We start from the raw sequence: 20,546 nt of genomic DNA on the forward strand, positions 1-20,546 counted from the left end.
GACATTTCAGCAGGACGAAAAGTGCCTTTCGTTGTCGATCGCTACCGTAAGTCACTTTTTCCTAATGGAAGCCGTCACTCCGCACCTTTTCGCCCTGCCGCGGCCTCGCACGGTTGGCGACGCGCGGAGGGAAAGAAGAGGGAAAGGAGTGAGAGAGCCTGGGATTCAATCTGCATTCAATATTGATTCCAATCCGATATCGTGGATTTCCATTTTTGTGATTTACTTCTTACGCCGACAGCACCGGCACTATCTGTACTGCGAAAGAGGGTGTTTTTCGAGGGTCAACCCCAATGCATACCGATGTCGCGTCGTCATCGATCAAATATCGAGCGATAAATAATCCGCCTTCGCGATGATACTCTTCGCTCTCGATTCTCGCAATGCGCGTCGACAGCTTTTCGTTGAGCGATCGGTTTCCGTAGAGCAACAGAAGGCTTTTCGGTTATTCGTATCAATTACGGTAAGTCAATGAACTAGAAGGAATTCCTTAACGACTAAAGTTCCAGCACGTCAGGAAGTTCGCGAAGGACGTAGCTTCCGTCCGGAGATAAGAAATTATCGATCTGATTTCCATCGTGGCGCAGACGCGTGTAATATGCTCCGTTAAACCGTTCAGAATCGCTCTGTAACGTTGATAGTAAGATGCTTTTACATTTCATCACTTTAATACCTATTTCCAATTAGATGTTAAAGGAGGTAACCCAATCCCATGAGTTAAAGAATATTTTGTTATTTTTAACTTCATGTGTATCAAAATGTAAATAATTTCTTTCTGTGGTTAGTTTCAGCGTAAATAACAATATTAACGAACGCATTTAATAAATAATAAATTAAATTTGAATAAAATTTAATATAGGTATTTTTTTAATCAAATAACTTTATTGTTTTTGTTAAATTACCAACATATTGAGTAGCAGCGCAGTGACAACTTATAAAAATTAATGAAGATAACACAAATTGGATACAATTTAACATTACGAATTGAATAGTGTATATGCTTATATCACGGACAATCCACGAGAGCTCATTTTAGTACGCGATTTTATAACCGCGTGAGTAACGTCCTCATTAGCTTAAAAGAGCATTCATCGTAAGAACCGAGTCCAAACGTAAAAGCTCCTTTGAGCAATTTAGAATCGTTCGCGCGATTCTCGTCGTTGTGCCGTAGAGTGTATTTGAGCACCGCAGTATTCGTTCGTCTTTTTTTTTTCACGGGCGTTTTAATGGCAGTCTGGGACGAAGCATTTTACACGACGACGGCGACGACGACAGCGACGATGGCGACAAGGACGACGATGGAGGGTCTGTATGGCTATTTAAACACTTTCACCATAAATTCGCAAGAGAAGGTACTCTAGTTTCGCTTGCATCGTGCAACGCCGCCTTTTTTCTCGTACGAATGTTCTACTTGTTTTTTCTGTTAACCATGTATGCGTATCATACCTTTCTTGCACAGCTTGTGATTCGTATGACAAAAACAAACGATATGAAAGAACGCAAGAAACGCCAAGAGAAACAAAACAATTAATAGCGATTAAGAACGAAATGAGCTTCTAAATTTCCAATTATAAATAAAATAAGAGCAAAATACATAATACAGAGATGAAAGAAAATTGATGAAATACACTTTTTGTTATTTTTAATCTTAAGCAATAATAATTTCCAAAGTATATTGTACACCATAAGTTTGCGTTAAATAAAAATTCGATAATCGAGTGGATCGATAATGAACAAATTTTAAATAGAAGAATCGATAACGAGGACTAAACTTCGTAGAGCAGCGGTGGCTGCGAAGGTGACGACGAAGATCGAAGAGAAGGTGCTGTTGACAGTCACTTCGTCGAGTAATAGGGCAGTTTCGTAGTCTGCAATTACCAACGTCGTTGAGGAACACCATCTGAGACGAGTCTGGTAGTGAGCTCCGTCGAGGATCCTCTGTTTACAATTTCGGTGTTTGCTCGACGACTGAAGAAGGTTTTCCACCTCAGACGTGGACTAAGAACAGAGACCGCCGACACGTTTCACTCCCGGAACGTAGTTTCTCTCGCGTCTCTCGTTCTTTCATTTGTCTCACCTCGTGTCTTCACCTTTCCGTAAAGTTTCAGCCTCTCTTGATTTCCGTCCATATAGACGGAAAATCGAGATACATAATATCGAAATGTGGAAAGGATACGTACGCGATAGCGATTCTCATTGCTGCTTGGCTTTTCCTTGATACGTCAAAAATTCGGCAAAAAGTTAAAAACGGGAAAAAAAAAACTATGCAGGTTAGTGTAATGAGTACGAAGAAACGAATTACCGGCAGAAGTTTTTCGCAACTCATACCTGATGAAAAGATATTACGAAGCGAAAGGAGTTTTGCCGCTGGCCCGAGGGCAAATTCATTTCTAGTACGCGCAAAGTTGGTGCCGCGAGAGCAAAAAGGGAATAGGAAAAATCAAGAAAATGGGAAGTGTATACGACGACGAGTCGGAAAATCGAGAAACAAGAATCGCAACTCATACCTGATGAAAAGGTATTACGAAGCGAAAGGAGTTTTGCCGCTGGCCCGAGGGCAAATTCATTTCTAGTACGCGCAAAGTTGGTGCCGCGAGAGCAAAAAGGGAATAGGAAAAATCAAGAAAATGGGAAGTGTATACGACGACGAGTCGGAAAATCGAGAAACAAGAGATCCGAAGCGGAAGTTCGAAAATTTTTCATTTCGTGCTCGCTGTTCGCGTTGTCCTTTGCCTCTATGGGAGTGTACTTCTGCTTGATTGCAGGAGAAACTGATTTATAAAGGCGCGCATCTGAGGCACCGAAGAAACTGCGACCATTCGGTAACCTGCTTGCGAGTTTGCGAGTAATATACGACGGAGGGGGACACGTTGCCTTGCAAGAAAACCTTGTAATTAATTTCTCGTCGAAGCGAAGCGGGAGCTTGGAAGACGATACTCGCGCTTAACACCACTTTCAATATAGCCTGTAAATATATCGGCGCATAATGTAATTTGCCAGCTTGTCGATAACGTTACAACGTGTATATACCATTTATATACTTCGCAAGAATCGCTCGTATAATCAGCTTTAGATAGCTCTAAACGAGGAAATACAACTTCACGCCTTTAGAATATTAAGAATAGGCGAGTAATAAAAATACCGTGTAGAAAAAAATCTTTATACACAATAAGTGAAGATCTCTTAATAGTGTTACAAATAAAATTTCTATTATCTTATACATTTTCGATTTATATCAAAAATTTTATTATATTTTACAAATGTCTTGGACTCACGTTTTTCTATGCATTACGAAGGAAGATGTATATTATTTTTATTTGTTAAAAATTGAAAAATTTAAAAGAGATTATCAGTAAAGCCAGTGCTCACGAAGCTTGTATAACCCCCTATTTGTTGGCGGATGAAGGCAGCTTGTTAAACTGAAATTTCGCTACGGCCTTATACCGAATTCATCGTCGCAATAAACTCCGCCTCGCAGGGGGGCAAATGCCCGTCTGTCCCTAGTTGAGAGGGCTGGATAGAAGGAGGACGCGACGAGTTAGGGATAGACATTCCTGGGAAAGACACGGCAAGGAAGTTACGTATACACGTAGTGGCCCGGTGCTAAATGTATATTTAATACTATCATTTTAGGAAGCAACACAGGGCGGCCGTTTATATTTTTTAGATGTCGACGAAATTGTTTGCTAGCGCGCGAACGCGTCGTCGAGCACCTGCCGGTTTGTACACGGCCACGTGCACATTGGAATGTCAAGTGTCCCTTCCACAGGATTCTTTCAATCAAGACCGTCGTATCCCATTCGCGATTTTACAGCTGTATAAATCCCATGGAGGGTTTCTTAATACTTTAGTACCGTTCGAATGAACCCACGCTTGGTTCATTGATCTTAGACCAATCTTCTACGCCGGACGGTTTTCGTGCAATAGCTCTATATAGATATCGGATAGATATCGTTTCGAGTATAGGCGATTCGTGTCGGCGAAACGTTGAATCCCCACTCGTTCCCGATTGGACGTTGCTTTATTGGACGTAGCGGTGGTTTATAGATTCCGATTTTCTCGGCGAGCTCCGCGTTTGACTTTCACTCCATTTACCATCCTTCTCTCGTGCACCCTTCACTCGTGGAGCGCTTCCTCCGATCGCTTCCTGCTTCTCCCATCGAACTGCCACATGCTTTATTCACAGCGCGGCCGAGCTCGTCTCGGCCAAGCATCCAACGTCGGAATTCGTTACGCCATCAACGATGGACGACTCCTTTTCTGCAATGGCTCGATCAATACGCTAGTATTGCCGATCGTTCCAAGATCGATCAGACGATTCCGTCTTATCGTAACGTTACAAATCAACCCCTCTTTCTCCTCCGTAGTGCGCAAAACCTGACAGCCTCGGCGTAGATGTAACGCGTAAAAAAATAGATGAGCCTGAGCGAAGTTAGTCTTATCCGTTCGATGCACGTCCTCAAAGACGATGATAAAGATACAAAGCTTGCACGGGCGCACGCCCGTGGAAGCGGAATTACCTGGTTTCCTAGTTATAGCTCAAAACCGCAAAGCGGTTAACGCTGCTGTATTTCCATCCGGCGTGAATTTATACTCGGAAAGTTATTCTTTCTTTCGCTATGAAGAACTACTTGTGCAGCAAACTACGCAACTAAAACGCAATTTATACAACGTAATTCAAAATCTACACGGAAAGAAGAGTTTTGGCGAGATATCTAAGAAGCTAGATACATACTAGATCTGAAAATAATTCAATAGAAAATAATTTTACGATCTAGGTGGATCTTAGATGCTTGTATAATTCTGTGTAAATTTACATTGTAAAAAATAGAATGTTAATTTTAACTCAAAGACGTTGAGTGGATTTTCTGAGACATACAAAAATGTTAACATATTAACACAAAAATGTTAATTTTAACATTTTTGCATATCTCAGAAAATCCACTCGACGCCTTTGAGTTAAAATTAACATTTTATTTTTTACAGTATATGTATGACGTATGTATATGTAGTCCTTTAAACTGCATGCCGAACAATTTTTCGGGCTTGAAACGCAAACTCTATACTAATCACGAGTTAAACTAGCGATTTTTTTATCCGAAAATAATTTTGTTGGACTATTAACATATAATTACGTAATATGTGCGCAAGAAAACTAGTTGCTACAATGTTATAACTTTTTACAGCATTACTCATCATGCTTGAGATTTCTACGTAATTATTTGACGACTCTATACAAAATTATTTTCATATTTGTATTTAGCTAAATTTTGAAATACTTCAACACAAAATCTTCTTTCTATGTACAGAATATTGGAGTAATAAAATTTATTAATGTAAGTAATAAATCTACTAAATGTCCATTCGTCTTAAACCATCACGAAATCATAAATTTTGTCTTAAAAAATACGCGTTGATTACGTCGACCCGTGTTGTGTCGGTTGTTCTTAAAATGGAAGGGGAGGGAGGACGTATAACTCGTTTCGCATGTATTCTTCGGGCGTCGTGCAGGACCGTCCCTTTGTGGGATATGCGAGCTTTAAACTTCTCGGCCATCTATTCTAGCCACGTACTATAACTCGCCTGGAACGCGTGTGGTCCCTCAGGGCGGACGCACGAAACGTTTCTTCCCCTTATGAAATTGTAACAGAGGCAGGATTAGCATGGGGCATTGTCTCCGGAGCGAAGGGTAGGTTTATGTTGTAGCGATGTTATCGAGATCTACCCACTTCGACTCGCGTTTCGAATGCATCTGAATTTCTATTCTCACTTTCGCTTCCGCAAATATACCGTTTTAAATGTACATTTTCAATTTTGAGAAACTTGAGTCTTTCTATTGTTCTTATGGTTTTCACAGCTCATTGAAATGTAAATAAATTAAATTACTAATAAAAATATATGGAAAACAAAACATGAACTCACTCACTCTCTCTCTCTCTCTCTCTCTCTGGAAAAATATTTTATCACACTTCCAGTAAATTCCAAGTAAGATTAATTATAAGACTAATTACTACAGAGTCTTTATATTACTATTTCTGTCATACATAATAATTGTTTATAATGTTTATTATATCCGCCACATTTACAAGTGCAATATTTAGATAGTTTTTGACACTTTCCGTCTGTATCATTTTCTCGGTTTCTTTTCTCAAATGCCCGCTCGACTTATAATATATATAACTAACACCTTCGAGTCGATCTGACCTCATTCGGTGATATATCTCTCTCACAGCATCCGTAGCGAGCGATCCCTTCCTGTTTCTAGCAGCCGGACGATCATCATGCATATATGTAAAATGCAAAATTGTATCATCCTATGCGCGGTATTCTTTCTTGCGTTTCTTTCACCTCGCGTCCACGTATCTCGCTTTTCAGTTTACCCCACGACAGCATCCCCCGCAGACCGAAATGCTCTAGGGATTTAACACACAGGAATGAAAGAAGGGGACCAGTTCCTGTGGTCGAGCAGGCCACGCATTAACGTTTTACGGCCACATATCGCTACAAAAATCGAAATTCCATACTCGTTAATTCTCAATGGAATCGAACTCTGATGGTGGCAACAGACCGACTTTGCAATGTGATTTTATTGTAACCAAGCTGAATGGACCAAGCAGTGATGCGAAATAACGGAATTAGACAGCGGTAAAAAATTTACCAAAGAACAAATTTAGCAAAATTCTTAGCACGATAAATATGTTTTCACGTTTTGTAACACATACGCCGATATGATGTATTGTTTAACTTTAAAATAGACGAGATTATATATACAAAAAAATATTGTATTAACACATTTCATGTGTCCCAGACGGCCTACTCAATTTTCGTGTTAATTTTACACAAGATAAATATTTATAATAGGAAACAAATATTATGTGAAAAATTTAGAAAAAAATATAATACTAACACAATATGTAAGCAAACTATGGAAGCATATTTTTTCAGTAAAATTAACGTTTGATGTATATAAAATCAACACGTATTTTTTATTCATTTATCTTAAAATTTACATTTTACATTATATTTATATTATTTATTCACTCACTCATAAATGCTATTTTGATAAAAAGAAATGTTGAATATCAATTTAACACAAAATATTCAAATAACATAATCATATAACGCCGCGGCGCCGTACTTTGACGTTTTCTCGTCTCCGATTCTTGTGACCGCATATTAAATTAACATTCGGATATGTTACAAATTCGATATAAAATTTTAATAAGGCGATTTGAATAAACTGGTTCTAACACCAATATAAAATTCTTTCACTGTACAACGTAAGCGTACAATAAATAAATTATTCACCATTGACGGAACCGAAATTATTTCATCGTTGCTTCATCATTTCTGCGAACTTCGAAGCTCATGTGGAACACAACTTTGTCGCTATCGTTGACACATTTTCGCGCAAGTTACCCAGTGGAAACCCAGCATGCGAAACATAAGTTACATTCGTGCAAACTCTATATCGCTCCGCGGTGAACGCTCTGAAGTAACTTGAGCAGAACGGCTTGTCCGTGCCGAATAACTTGCGTGTATACATCAATTCACTCCGTGTATCTATTTAATGATCACGAGCGACCCAGCGAGACGCCCGGAGGCGTGGAGTAACTATAACGTCGTGCTTCGACGTTTTCGCGTCTCCGATTCCTGTGTGTCCAGTAACCGCATTGTCATTCACGTTAAAATTAGTTTCGATGCCACAATCGTCGCATCTGGCATGAAGACCAACGAGGACGGATGCCCACTCCCCTATCTCTCCTGTTCGAAGGGTGGTTTTTCATTCTTCCGACAGGTGGTGGATTCAACGATACAAATATAATTGCATTTTCGAATTGTTGTTTCTCTCGCAATATCAGACCATTATTTCATCGTTTTCGTCTGTGTTCAAAAAATGACTTTTTCTTTCTGTATTGAAGTTTCTATGTATATTAAATAAGCGGAATAAAACAATAATATTATAAACCTCTTAATAAAAAAAGAATAATATGTCTTTTTATGTCCGAGTAATTATCTTTTTACGTAAAAATAAATGTGTCTTTTTATTTAAGCGTAATTATCTTTTTGATGTTAATATCTTTTTCAAGAAAAATGCTCGCTACGTAGAATTATTACAAGTTTTTCTCGAATAAAATGTTCCGTTGGGTGTATACATTAGTCGCTCTAAGTGTTTTGTTATATCATTCAAGTATCCTTCACCTCCTTCACAAGGAAAGTCCGAAGTAACCGTTTATTTTCTCTAACGGTAGAAATCGACACTGTAAAATCGTGATAACGCGTGGAAACTCCAACGTTCCACGAAGTACCCGAAGATACGAACTTCTTGCCGGAAACTGTAGGTCGAGAGCGAGGGTTGAAGCAGGTGGAGGAGCACGGTGATTTTCCAATCGAGCCGGGGGCGTTCGTTGTCTCTCCGAAGAGAATCGACGAACAACGTCGACGATCGGATTTGGTCCCGGTCAGAATCAGCCGAATGAGTAGAATCGTAGATAGTCACCGCCAGGTGGATGCGACTCGTCGCATCTTGCCGCAAACGGGAAGAGTTAAAAAGCAATTTTCTCTTTCCGGCCGAGGGTCTGACAGCTGAGCACCGTTCCCGGCACAGGGATATCCGAGGTGAGATCTCGACACAGCGAATTTGATTCAATCTTTAACGATCAAGCGCATTTGCTAAAATTCACCTGCCAGCTTTCGTGTACGTAAAAAAATATGTGTATATAAAAAGCTACGTTTCAAAGGTATCGATGAAAATGTCAAAATGAAGATTGTCAGCCTAAAAACACAGGCATGGCACAGAAAATAAAATATTCTAAAAATTTTATAATTAATGATCCTTCAAATTAACTATTTAAATCCATTTAAATTAAAATTAAATCCATTAAATCCATTAAAAACTATTTAAATTAAAATTAACCATCCGTTGACAATGTAAAATTTATATCTTTTGTCCGCAATCTGATAGTCTTCTTTCATTGATAAACTCAGTGCATCTTGAAGACGTTAGACACAAATCGACGTAAAGATGTATGTTTAATAAAAATATAGAAATGTGAATTTAATCGTGAAATCTTCAATACATTTTATTGTGCTATTTGATAAAATATACATTAGGTATTTTATCAATTAAAATGTCACTTTTACATTCAGAATAACGTGTATAATGGCATCAATGTGTACTGAGTGCGCACTAGTTCTGCCAATGGAAAACGCTATTATAGTCTTCGAATTTTGTGTAGATTGTTCCGGGGACTGTATAAAAATTCAAAAAAAATTCTTATGTAGTTGTGAAAGCTCCAACAGTGAATATTTATTATTATAAAAATTAGATTATATTGTACTACTTATTTTTCAGATTTAAATTTATCGACCGGAATTCATAATTAAAATATCGATTGTGCTTTTAAACGTCAACATTGTCAGGGGAAGATTAAAATGTACTCGATTGTTTATGTCTCAAGCATCATCCGTATGATACGCGAATGCACTTTGCGAGTAGAATATATGAGCTTTTAAACCGAGAGTTCCATCGACGAGGCAGACCGTGGAAAAATCATCGTACGATTCGTTTGCCTACAATGGGTCGCTTAACCGGCAGATACGCGTCAGCTGTCCCGATGATGTCGGTGTCGTTTCGCTCGACTATGCGTGATTGACAGTTTTATGGGGACGAGCGGAGCCCATGCACTTTCCAGTTACGACCGGGGTCTGGTTTTATCACCCCCTCCTCCCTAAAACGGGGGCCAAACATTATGCGACATTTGATGCTAATCGATACGCGGATAGCCGCGGGGGAAAAAGGGCGTAGCACGGCAGGCTAAGTTCTTTCTAACTGGCAAATGAATTCTTTATACGGTATTTGAGCAAATGAGTTCAGGGTCTACAGTTTATATGTAGAGTAGCATTAAAACTGGTTTCTATCCGTTTAGATTTCTTTATCAATTCTGAATATAACTATGAAGACTACTGTCGACACATTTTAAATATACAGTTAGAATGTTCACCTTTAAATATATGTATCAAAATTAAACATTTTATTGCATGTATTATGTAATTAAAAGTTATAAACCTTGTTAAAGTTTTACAAAGTTGTTTCTAAAAGCTTCATCATACTAAAACACAGCTGGTGATTACGTTTTCACATTTAAAGCTAAATGCGACTTTAATTATAGGTTTAATTCGTTATTTCAAATACACGAACACAGTAAACTCGACGTAATAACACATTAGATGACGCACGTTAAGCCGGTAAAAATCAGAATGTATAAAAGTCTGGACAACTCACCTCGCAATTGGAATGACTGATGTTACTCAGATTTAGCCTGAAGATTTTGTCCCTGAAAGCAGAAGAGGAAAGTTTCGTGTTAGCGTAACGGTCGAATTAAGCGTGGTCGCGATAGACGGAAGGGTCTAGGGGTAAATTTTCATTCCCTACGTCTACGAGATGCATTACTCTCCGTGACTCGACCCTACCTTATCTCGCCACGGTTATGTATGGTTGTGTAGCACCGCGGCACTTTGCTTACGGCTCTCCGACATGGCGAACGCCAGCAAACGGCACGGAATTTCTATGAGGATGGAAAAGGAGAGACCGGAGGGTAAAATAGGTAGGACGAGAGTTGCCTCTTTTCTGACCGAGTTCTACATTGTCTTTTCTTTGCTCGACGGTGACCGAAGTCACGTCGTCGTTCTCGTACCGTTTGTTTTTATTAGGATTTTATTCCTTAGAAAGAGATCGTCGTTCGAGACTGACGGATAAAACATAATAAGAATCGTAGTCGACGAGACGAAATAAACGCAGATTACGCAACGGGTCGTTGAAGATTTTCATACTGAAAGTCGATGTGACTGCCATTCGTATTAATAATTTCGCATCGGTTGTCAAGACATTAATTTCACATTTCAATGTAGAGAAATGTGAGATATTTCATACGTACTTTGATCAATATAACAGCCAGTCGCTATCAATGCGAGAAACTGTAACGATTTTCATATAAATCTCTTTGCGACCATCGGCGGCGGCAATCTGAGGTTCTGCGTTCGATCGTACGTGAAAGGTATATGCGCCGCTAGGCGCCACCGATCGTAAATCGAATTTATCCAGTTTTCAAATGTGTGTGTTTCGCAACATTAACGCCGGCGCGCCGCATAACTTTATCCCAATAGCCATTCATCATCGGCTTTCAATAGAAATACGCAGTCGGACGGAATGCGCTCGCGGAACGTGAAAAAAAGAAGAGAAAGAGAAGAAGGAAGGAAAGGAAGACCTATCCCTCAGCGGCTCTCCTTTTTCATTCATTCTGTGCATCGCACCGTGAAAAAGTAAATACCAATGTGGAAAAACAAATCCGTACTTTGGAATCTACCCGCGTCGAACTTTCGTCTCGGTGAACTTTTAGAGGGTTCCAGCAGGTGGAAAGGAAACGCGAAGAGAAAGGAGGGGGAGAGGCGAGAGTATCGTCTACGTGCTGGCACGTCGCTCATGCTACCGAAAGAAAAAATTCGTAGGAAAGTAATTTGTGGGGAAAACTCGATGTAAAGGGTGGATTGCTGCAAAGTCATCGCTCAGTTCCTTTGAAATTCAATTGGTAAAACGTGCGTAATCAAACCGAGAAATTACTTCACCGTTGAAAATCGCAGAGGAAAAATTTCATTAAGATCTCATTGACACGCTTCCACAAGAAGTGGAACATTTTCTAAAAATAAAGAAAGTGTTACTTGAGAATCGGGGAAAGAATTCGGTTCAATTTAACATTTTACATCGCCTTAAGGGCTTTCGAGGGAAAGTTTAATTAAAATCTCGAGCAGTTTGCTGAGGTCGTACGGCAATTTCTTAAACTATTAAAGACGCCTTGTAGAGTGCGGAAGAAATTTCAACAAATTTCATTGCTAATTATGCAAATAGGAACAAAGACTTAATTAAAGGCTGCGGATCTAACATTTACGACACTCCAAACGATGCCGTGTGACCATATATATACGAATTGTCCATGTTTCCGTCTGAAATAGGTCGCAGGTTAAGATTACAGCCGCACACCGCTTTCATGTCTAGCGTAGGATTTCACTTGTGTAATACGGACATTTTCATCGTGGCCGAGAAGGACCCTGACGAATGCTGGGCGAAATCCGAAAAGCATCGTTGTCTGAATTTGTGGTTGTGCGTGACGGACAGCTCTGACCCGGGATGCATTATCCAACGCGTCGAGATCTACTCCCTCGCTACACTCTGGGGGAATACATGACAAGGGCCAGAGAAGTGGCGTTTGCAACAGCGCTATTTACCCCAACGCCTTCGGGAAAGAGATATATATATCCGCGAGAAGAGACGGATTTAACATAATAGAACGATTTTAATAATTCCCAGTATAAATCAACGAATGTATACACGTCGGAATAATGTTACGCTTCCGCGTTTCAATAAACCGCAATGCAGCTCCGACGTTTTAATACGTCACTTTTTATAGAATAATAGTGATGGAAAATAAACGTGCGAGGTAAATAATAGAGCAATATATACATACAAAATAGATGAAACACGTTATTGTTGAAATATGCGATTTAGCAAGAATTAGGTTTAACCTAATTCTCTTCTATACAATAATTTTATCAGCTGTAATCTAACGAATAATCCGCTAAATCGATATACGACATTTAAAGTGTTGACATCGTTGAAAATGTTCGGGGGGAGGGAGAGAGAAAGAGAGAGAAAAGTTGAATTGCCATTGTTGGCTGTACAATGCCCGTAACCTCGTGACCGTTTTCACCTCGCTAACATTCGCGATTGTAACTCACTTTTCTCACGCTATCTCGAGCTTTTCCCTGGGTTGTTTCAGTGGACATTACGAAGGTGAAATCTCCCCCGTTATGTTTCCGGTAACGGTTATTGGGAACAATTAGGAGGAAAATCGATCGCGAGATTAGATGTGACGTGTTAATTTCCGGTCGCAGTTGCTTTTGGCGCCGAATTATCGTGGTCACAATAGAAGTCTGAAGTATGACGAGAAAAACGACAGATGCGACTGCACGAGACGAAAATATGATCGACGAATTTTTATCTCGTTTCGCTAGACGTGTGGCAGACAGAAGCCGCGGACACACAGATATAAGCGAACTAACATTTTTTTTTTGTTCTGCTCTCGCCAGCGGCCCCACTGGCTTGATAATTGGAAGCGTTCAATTAGCGTGCCTTAATTGCGGAGCGAACCGCAACGCGGGTGCCGATTCTCAAACTACAATTAATGGCTATCACCTTTCTAATTAACGAGGAACGATGCTCGCGCGTGTATCGATCGTCGCGTGCGATAACGGAGAAAAAAACGGTATCGCGAAGAACAGATACAGCGATAGGGACATGAGAAAAGTATCCTGATCAAAAACGTGAGGTTGATACGCGAGTGGATCGATACATAAAAGGTCAAATGCCTTAGTCATTTAAAATTATATCCAAGAGATCATAAAGCTTAAACCTACCTTCTCCTATCGTTAAACAAGGAATACCAAAACGATTTCCTTTCAGACTCTTATCGGAATTCTCTTCGATATTGTAGTTTTGTAGATACGTATGTATACATATACAAGACGACGCAAGCACGCGAAACGAAGCCAGGAAACAGGAAACGTTGAAGTCGAAATAGCCGCTTTCCTTGGGAAATGCAATTTATCGTAACTGCACTTTTTCTTTTGTCGCTCCATATGGCGAGCTCATCCCATCCGTAAAGAGAGAGCAAGAAAGTGAGGCAAAGTTATTTCAAAAGCGGAAGCTTTTATACGATTGTCATGCTTTATTTTTCTATCGTACAGAAATATGATTTATATCTTCTTTAATTTGATTTCTCTTTGTGTTCTAATTAATTGTTATTAATTGTTATTTTTATTAATTTTTAACAAAAAACTTTCTATTTCAAATGTCAATATTAATTTTGTAGTAAATGTTCTATGTGTACAATATATATTTTTTAATATTAAATCTTATAGGACTTATAGTGAGAATTAAAAGCAGTGAAAAACAAGCCTTAACGGTCAAGCGGGTTCTTGCTTCTATAATCGCGTGTGAATTTATTATATATACTACGTATGTGGATTTTTAATTGCGAGCCGAATATTTTCAGACTTGAAACGCAAGCTCTACTAAATTATCGCAATAATATCAAGAGTTAAATTGACTAACAATTTAACATTTTTTACATCGATCTTAATAACGTCGAAAGACATATTAATATCTGTAAATAATTCTTATTGCGAAAAATATTATCTCGGCCGAGAATCCAACCTGGATTTCTAGTATTCCGTGCGATATTTTTTTATATAATATATATATATGTGTAGACACTTATTTTATATCATACATATATATATGAGGAGTAGATTTTCAAAATGCATTTTGCCAAAAATTTCATTTTTTAAATTAAAGATAACATAAGTGTTCAAAGACTTATATTAAACTACTCTACGATGTTCTAAAAGTATTGTTTTCACCATCAATTGATATGCTGAAAAAGTTTAGACATTTAAAGTGCATTATGTCCTGTAACTAGAGACAAATTATAAATGCACTTGTTTAAGATTATTAGAAATAGTTTAGCAATTTTGTTTAACATTTTACATCTTACTGATTAGCAAATTGTTATATTTTGTAAGACGCGTGACTTCTTTGTTGCTTTCTTTCTTATTTTCTAAAAATTATAAATAGATAAGACGTATTTTAAAAGTCTGCTCCTCATATATACATACATATATAGTATATATACACATGTTTGTTCTCTCGAAGAGAGATTAAATTGTAATCACTTTGCTGTCTGCGTACTGCTAACTACGTTGTAATGATTCCGCAGCGGTGAAGTCAATTGAGCGCGTCTTGTCTCATTCGTGACGAAAATATATTCGTATATTCGAATTGTAAGAGAACTTCATAAGACGATCTGTGTTCCGCCTCACAAAGGGATTAAACAAGCATCCTGTCTGTCTCGAGATTTCTTCATATATGCGAGGCATTGGCAGATTACCCCCGTTGCATCTCCGTTACCGAGGCTTCGTAACATTTTACTGGCATTTACTAAATTAAGGGGAGGGAGGAAACACAAAGGAGGAAGGAGAATGGGGAGAACAGGGATGGTCGCCGAGGGTGGGCGTCGACAGAAGCGGCTGGGACCGAATCAAGAAATAATACTCCGCTGAGATAATGATGCGACGTTTCCTCCCCGCAATTTCTACCCGGCTTGGGTATAGGATCGACCCTTTAGCTTTCGCCTCCGCCGAGAGTCACATTGAGAAAATAGTAACCCAATATTCGTACGAACAGTGAAGAGACGCTTGATTTAACGGATTATTACTGCTAGGAAACGGCAAGGAAACTTTTTATGAAACTTTTAATTACAGCTAAGACGCGTGAGAGATTTAAATCGGGATAAAAATGAGGAAATATTAATAGATTCGCGCATCGAAGAAAGCATGATGAACGAAAATACAATTTGTAAAGAGTTGATAACGCAAGTTATTTCGCAGACATTAAGTCATTGTCTGTGATACGCGTAAATTCACAATTTCGAATGCAATCTAAAATTGTTACGTTCCAACGATAAAATAGCAAATTCATTAATTCTGATCTCTGTTGACACGGCGTTTTTCATTTCCTCGGCAACCATAATTGCCGAGATCGTCAGTTTCGATTTGTATTATATGTTTACTTTTCTTGCCGTTTCTTTCGCAGCTCAAAGGCTCCGAGTAAATTACCTTTCTGCAAAGTGAAACATTTAGAGCGAGAGGATTCTGATCATCTTCTATAAAGCAAGGCAGACAAGTAAATAAGTCCGTGGTTTTCATAAACAATAATAACAAACGTAGTAAACAGAAATGTGCACACAGTCGTGAATTAAAACAGCTAAATATCGTAAAATGAAAATGTTTTAAAAATTCTCTCTCTCTCTCTCTTTCTCTCTATTCTCTGTAAATAAGCGGGGCGCCGCGCATCATTCTATCATGTACGCAACGATAATTATTATCCCGAAAGCTGATATCATGTGTAACGGGTAATCCCTCAAAGTTCAGATTATCCGATTACTCGATGACATCGGAAAATTCAATCAAACGGCACGATCCCCGCGCTTCGCACACGTTGTAGAATTTTAATCACAGCAATCGTAAAAATCCGCAACGTGGCACGTACATATGTATGTAACACGGGCTCGCGGCGCGCTGACGTAATACCTCTGTCCTCGGGCTTTGACGAGGGAACGTCGCAACTTTTCCCAGGGATTTTCATGGCGTGACATTTTATTACGGGAGAGCTGGGAAAAAGTTCTACTTACATAGCTCCGACGTATAGGGCATCCCTCTTACTGTCCAGGTAGAGCGTCCTGTAGTACAGCATGCCGCAGCTGAATTCCCGCACGTGTTCTGAAAGCAAAAGTAAATAAGGGGATTAAACGTGCGACGTCGTAGAACGGCGAAATTCATTTTCCGTGCTGCGGAAACGCGGCGAATCCGCTATCGTCGTCGTCGTCGCGCTCGCGACTACGCGGCGGCCGCGCTGCGCCGCGCCGCGCGCGCTCGGTGGATCGTTAGATTTTCATTACGACTTTTATAATAACGGCCGGATAGAGTAAGGCGCCGCCCTACCGCCTGCCGACCTCGCCGGTAATCCGGCTAAAGTCAACTCTGACTTATCTCTACCGTAAACTCGTCGGAATTACACGGCACGTAACGTGCGCTCGACATTTTCGTTCCATCGGCCAGCGCGGCGGATTCGTTGAAATCCGCACCGCGGAAACATCGAAGATCAACTCGCGCAAGGAGCCGCATGTTAATATTAGCGGCGAATCAAGCGCTTACAGAAAGAACTTTTACGACTGTCTTCGTTGATGTAACTTTCTTGCGCCTTGGGACCAATTCTGGGCCAAAGAAAGTATTTAACTTTCGGGTTTTGCGAAGCCTTGTGAAAATTTAAGAAGCGATTCGTCTCTTTGCGATTTTAGTAAAAAAAAAAAAAGAAGAATACATTTCATTCATTCCTGATGATTTCTATGAATTATTTAAAAATATCACGTCAATTTGGTTGTCATTTGCACGTTGATCTATAAAAGCGCGTGAAATTCACGGGCCAGCCGTTATCACGTCAACGAGAAAGAACAGTCGACGGCTCTTGCCAACTCCTCTTCTTCCTCTCCTCTTTATCTCATCGACACTGATCTGCTTAACATATGAAAGAAAGCAGCCCCTTTCTAAATATACTCGTTCCACTCCGGGCTAACAGAGCGCGAACAATACTATATTTTATACGGTATCAGGAGGGGCCGACGTGAAATGAAAGGGGTTCTTACTCTGGAACAGAGCTACTCTTCCTGCGTATCTATCCCTTGTTCTCCCCCCTCTCCTCGCTCTCCTCTGTCTTTTCCTGACCTCTCTTCTCTTTCTTCTACATCTCCATGCGCTAACCAACCCTTCGTGCGTTCTCTTTCCTTCACGAGTGAACTCCCGCGACGCGGGCGATGCAGAAACTCGCGATCTTGCTTTATCTCCGCGGAACGACCGACGTTACGTTACGGTCCTTCTAATGTCGGACTTATTCAAAAACGATGTGCCACCCATAGGTCGTTAGATCGGCCCAGATAGACCGCACGACTAGACTGTGTCCCCCACCTCGGGGATTTCCAAATTTATATTCACTCGCGAGCACGGCATACTTATGCTTCCCATTTTTCGTCGATTTCATTCTGAATGCATTCGCGCTCGTTTCTCTCGGATACATAGATATATTCCACACGAGAGTTATTTCGATCTTATCGTCGTAATGAAGTTGTAACGTCCACTGCGTACGGGAACGACATCCGCACCTGCTGCTCGTTGTATCCGAGTTAATATAACTGTTGCATCCTGACGGTCGCTTCTATTTCTAGCCCACTGGGATAAAATTGGCCGCGCCGCGACTCGCACGATTGTTAATGGGATAAACGTCGTCGCGCGACATAGGTTCTATTTATGCATAGCACCTTTAGTATAACGTTATTTATTAAGCGTACAGAGTGTAAAGAGAAATAACATTCTAAATTGTAGTAATAATGTGTCTCGTGTCCCCACTTTGTACGTTCATTCAGCTAGACTATTCTTGTAAGATATATACAGTCAGCCCCTAGTCAACGCGTTATTTGTACGATCATTTTCACAACGTTTCGCTAAACGGTTGCAATTAGAATTTTCTGCGGCTTTACAGTTTCACCATCTCGCATAATTATTCGATAATTGTTGCATTATTTTCGATTGCATCTCGTGCCAATATTTGCTTAATTAATTATATATAATACGTGCATAATATAAATAATTAATCGTTCAATATTGATGCGCTGGAGAAACGTATGGCGGCGTTACCGCCACCGCTGAGTTCTCCGACAAATATTTACAATCGTGTAATTTACCGCCATTAAAAGACGTCCACGTGCGCAAACACACTGCCTACTTATCGTAAATTACTTGCAACGCATTCCCATAAGAACGTGCGCTGAAACTTCGAGGGACGATACAATCGCTAATCGAGGTTGTTAACGGTGCGTGATAACGCCCTAACGACCCTAGTCGCGGAAACCATCCATTCGAATTCGGTAGTTCCGGCAACGGCCTAATACCTTTACAGTATTTCTTAATTAAGCACACTACAAGAGGGTATATCAGCGACCTAGAATCGTAACAAATCTTGCTATCGAGGCTATTATATTTGATAAAAAAAGAGGCTTTCAAAAATGGACGCGGTCGTGGAAACCGTTGTCATCGCAAATATACAGTCATATAAATTATTCTGTTAATTCAAGAGCCTAATGATTTATCCGGGTTACTTTTTATAGTTAGCGTAATGAATATGCGTGTGTGTGTGTGTGTGTGTGCGTGCGCGCGTGCAGGTGTGTAAAAGACGTATGCATGTGTGATTGTTTTATGATAATAAGAGCAGTTAGCTAATGAGCTGTTTATCAGGCTAAAGCGAGAAGCTACAAATTACTTTGAGGATAAACGTTGTTTTAGTTTCTACTACGTTCATATCTGAGATAAATTTAGAATACGTCGTTTTGAATCAAGCTATCGTTGACACTGTTGATTTAAACCCTACCAACTTTATGAACCTCAATATGTAACGAGAGAACGATTCGCTCTTTAAATCCTCTCTATATATGTTCACGTCATGCTCCAATTCCCTAGACTTGTGTACACGTTTTTGCATCTAAATGCATTTCCCTCGAAAGCCTTTAATCGCTATTTGCAAAACATCCGGCTTCGGTCCAAGCAATAAATAATCCGACTTTCTGGAAAACTCTCATTTGATACATCCTACAGTGTAATTTTATCATATCTCATCAATATACTTTATTTTTCTTCCAGTGTTTGTATAAACGGAAAATTAAATTCTATATGAAAAATTTAATCGACTCTTCTTTCTGTATTCAAAATAATTGCAAAATTCCGGTATACATATATTTTGATGTAAGAATCGAACATTGCTAAATAACGCAAAGATTAAGCGCTCATAAAAGTGTTTCATATATTCAAATATATTTTATCTTTGACATCTTTTCGCCAATCTGAATGTATAAATAAATCACTCTTCCACAAACTTTGCAAGTAATGCATTTGACAATATGCACTACTGAATGAGAGTTATGTAAAATTTAACGAAAAAAGCAAACCGCATCGATGATTGAATGTAAATCGCGATAATAGAGATTATGAGTTACTGAGCGCTAAATAGAGTTTTTGCTGGAAAATAAATGAGGACGATGATGAAAGTTAGATAATACTATGTGAGTAATCAGGGATTTTTGGGAATTTCATTTTTACCGTGATATAGTTTTTGAGATCGCTTCACATTCTCGTGAATCGATATAAAGTTAATGTTATTCATGTTTAATAAGCTCAACTGTGAGCACGAGCATAATTACGTATACATACGATGTATTTTTGCGTTCTCGTGAGAAAAATTAAAGCGACTAGATTACAAGGTCGCTGAGATACAAAGTCTTGATGTGATATTATATTTTCGACGATATCCCGTCGGGAATATTACAAAACCGATGGTTATTTTGGAAAAATGAATATATACACTGTAAATTTAACTTGCCGCGCGTGATTTTGCCGTCGAGATCGATACGAAGCCGTGCAATCATTCCTCGTGTTCGCAGATGATCTTTATGGCAGATTTATGCAGTGCTTATCGGCATCCAAGCGAATCCAACAGCACGTGCAGAACCAATACGATCTCTCCCTATCACGTGCACGAAAGGAAATGTGAAACCATAAAGAGAGCCAGAGTTGCAATTGAATAAAGTGAGGCCCAACTCAACCCGCACAATGGCAGATTAGGCGCGCGATCATTTTTTACATTCGTCTGGCTTCGTTCCAGCTGACACTGGCATATGGCCGCCAAAGATTATGAGGGTACTGCCGCCGCGGTCGTGTCCAATTTCCAACGTTATTATTATTTTAATCCCTTGAGCCCGGGGCAAGGTGCCGCGTCCGTAGCGAAAATATTCTCCATCGCGGTAATTTCAATTGCAAAAGCGCCCTTTTTA

The 20,546-nt window shown here is 39.6% G+C and overlaps 1 protein-coding gene across 1 annotated transcript in view; it reads right to left on the reverse strand.

Moving 5' to 3' along the window:
• The window catches only part of Sema2a (Semaphorin 2a), a 148,589-nt gene that overhangs the window by 19,266 nt on the left and 108,777 nt on the right, over positions 1-20,546 (reverse strand). The window contains exons 2-3 of the mRNA XM_018539359.1: positions 16,305-16,392; positions 10,286-10,337 (exon numbers count right to left, since the gene is read on the reverse strand). Coding sequence (XP_018394861.1) covers positions 10,286-10,337; positions 16,305-16,392 — 140 coding nt within the window. The remainder of the gene's footprint in view (positions 1-10,285; positions 10,338-16,304; positions 16,393-20,546) is intronic.

The sequence above is a fragment of the Cyphomyrmex costatus genome, unplaced genomic scaffold, assembly GCF_001594065.2.
Source record: "Cyphomyrmex costatus isolate MS0001 unplaced genomic scaffold, Ccosl1.0 scaffold211, whole genome shotgun sequence".
Lineage (NCBI taxonomy): Eukaryota > Metazoa > Arthropoda > Insecta > Hymenoptera > Formicidae > Cyphomyrmex > Cyphomyrmex costatus.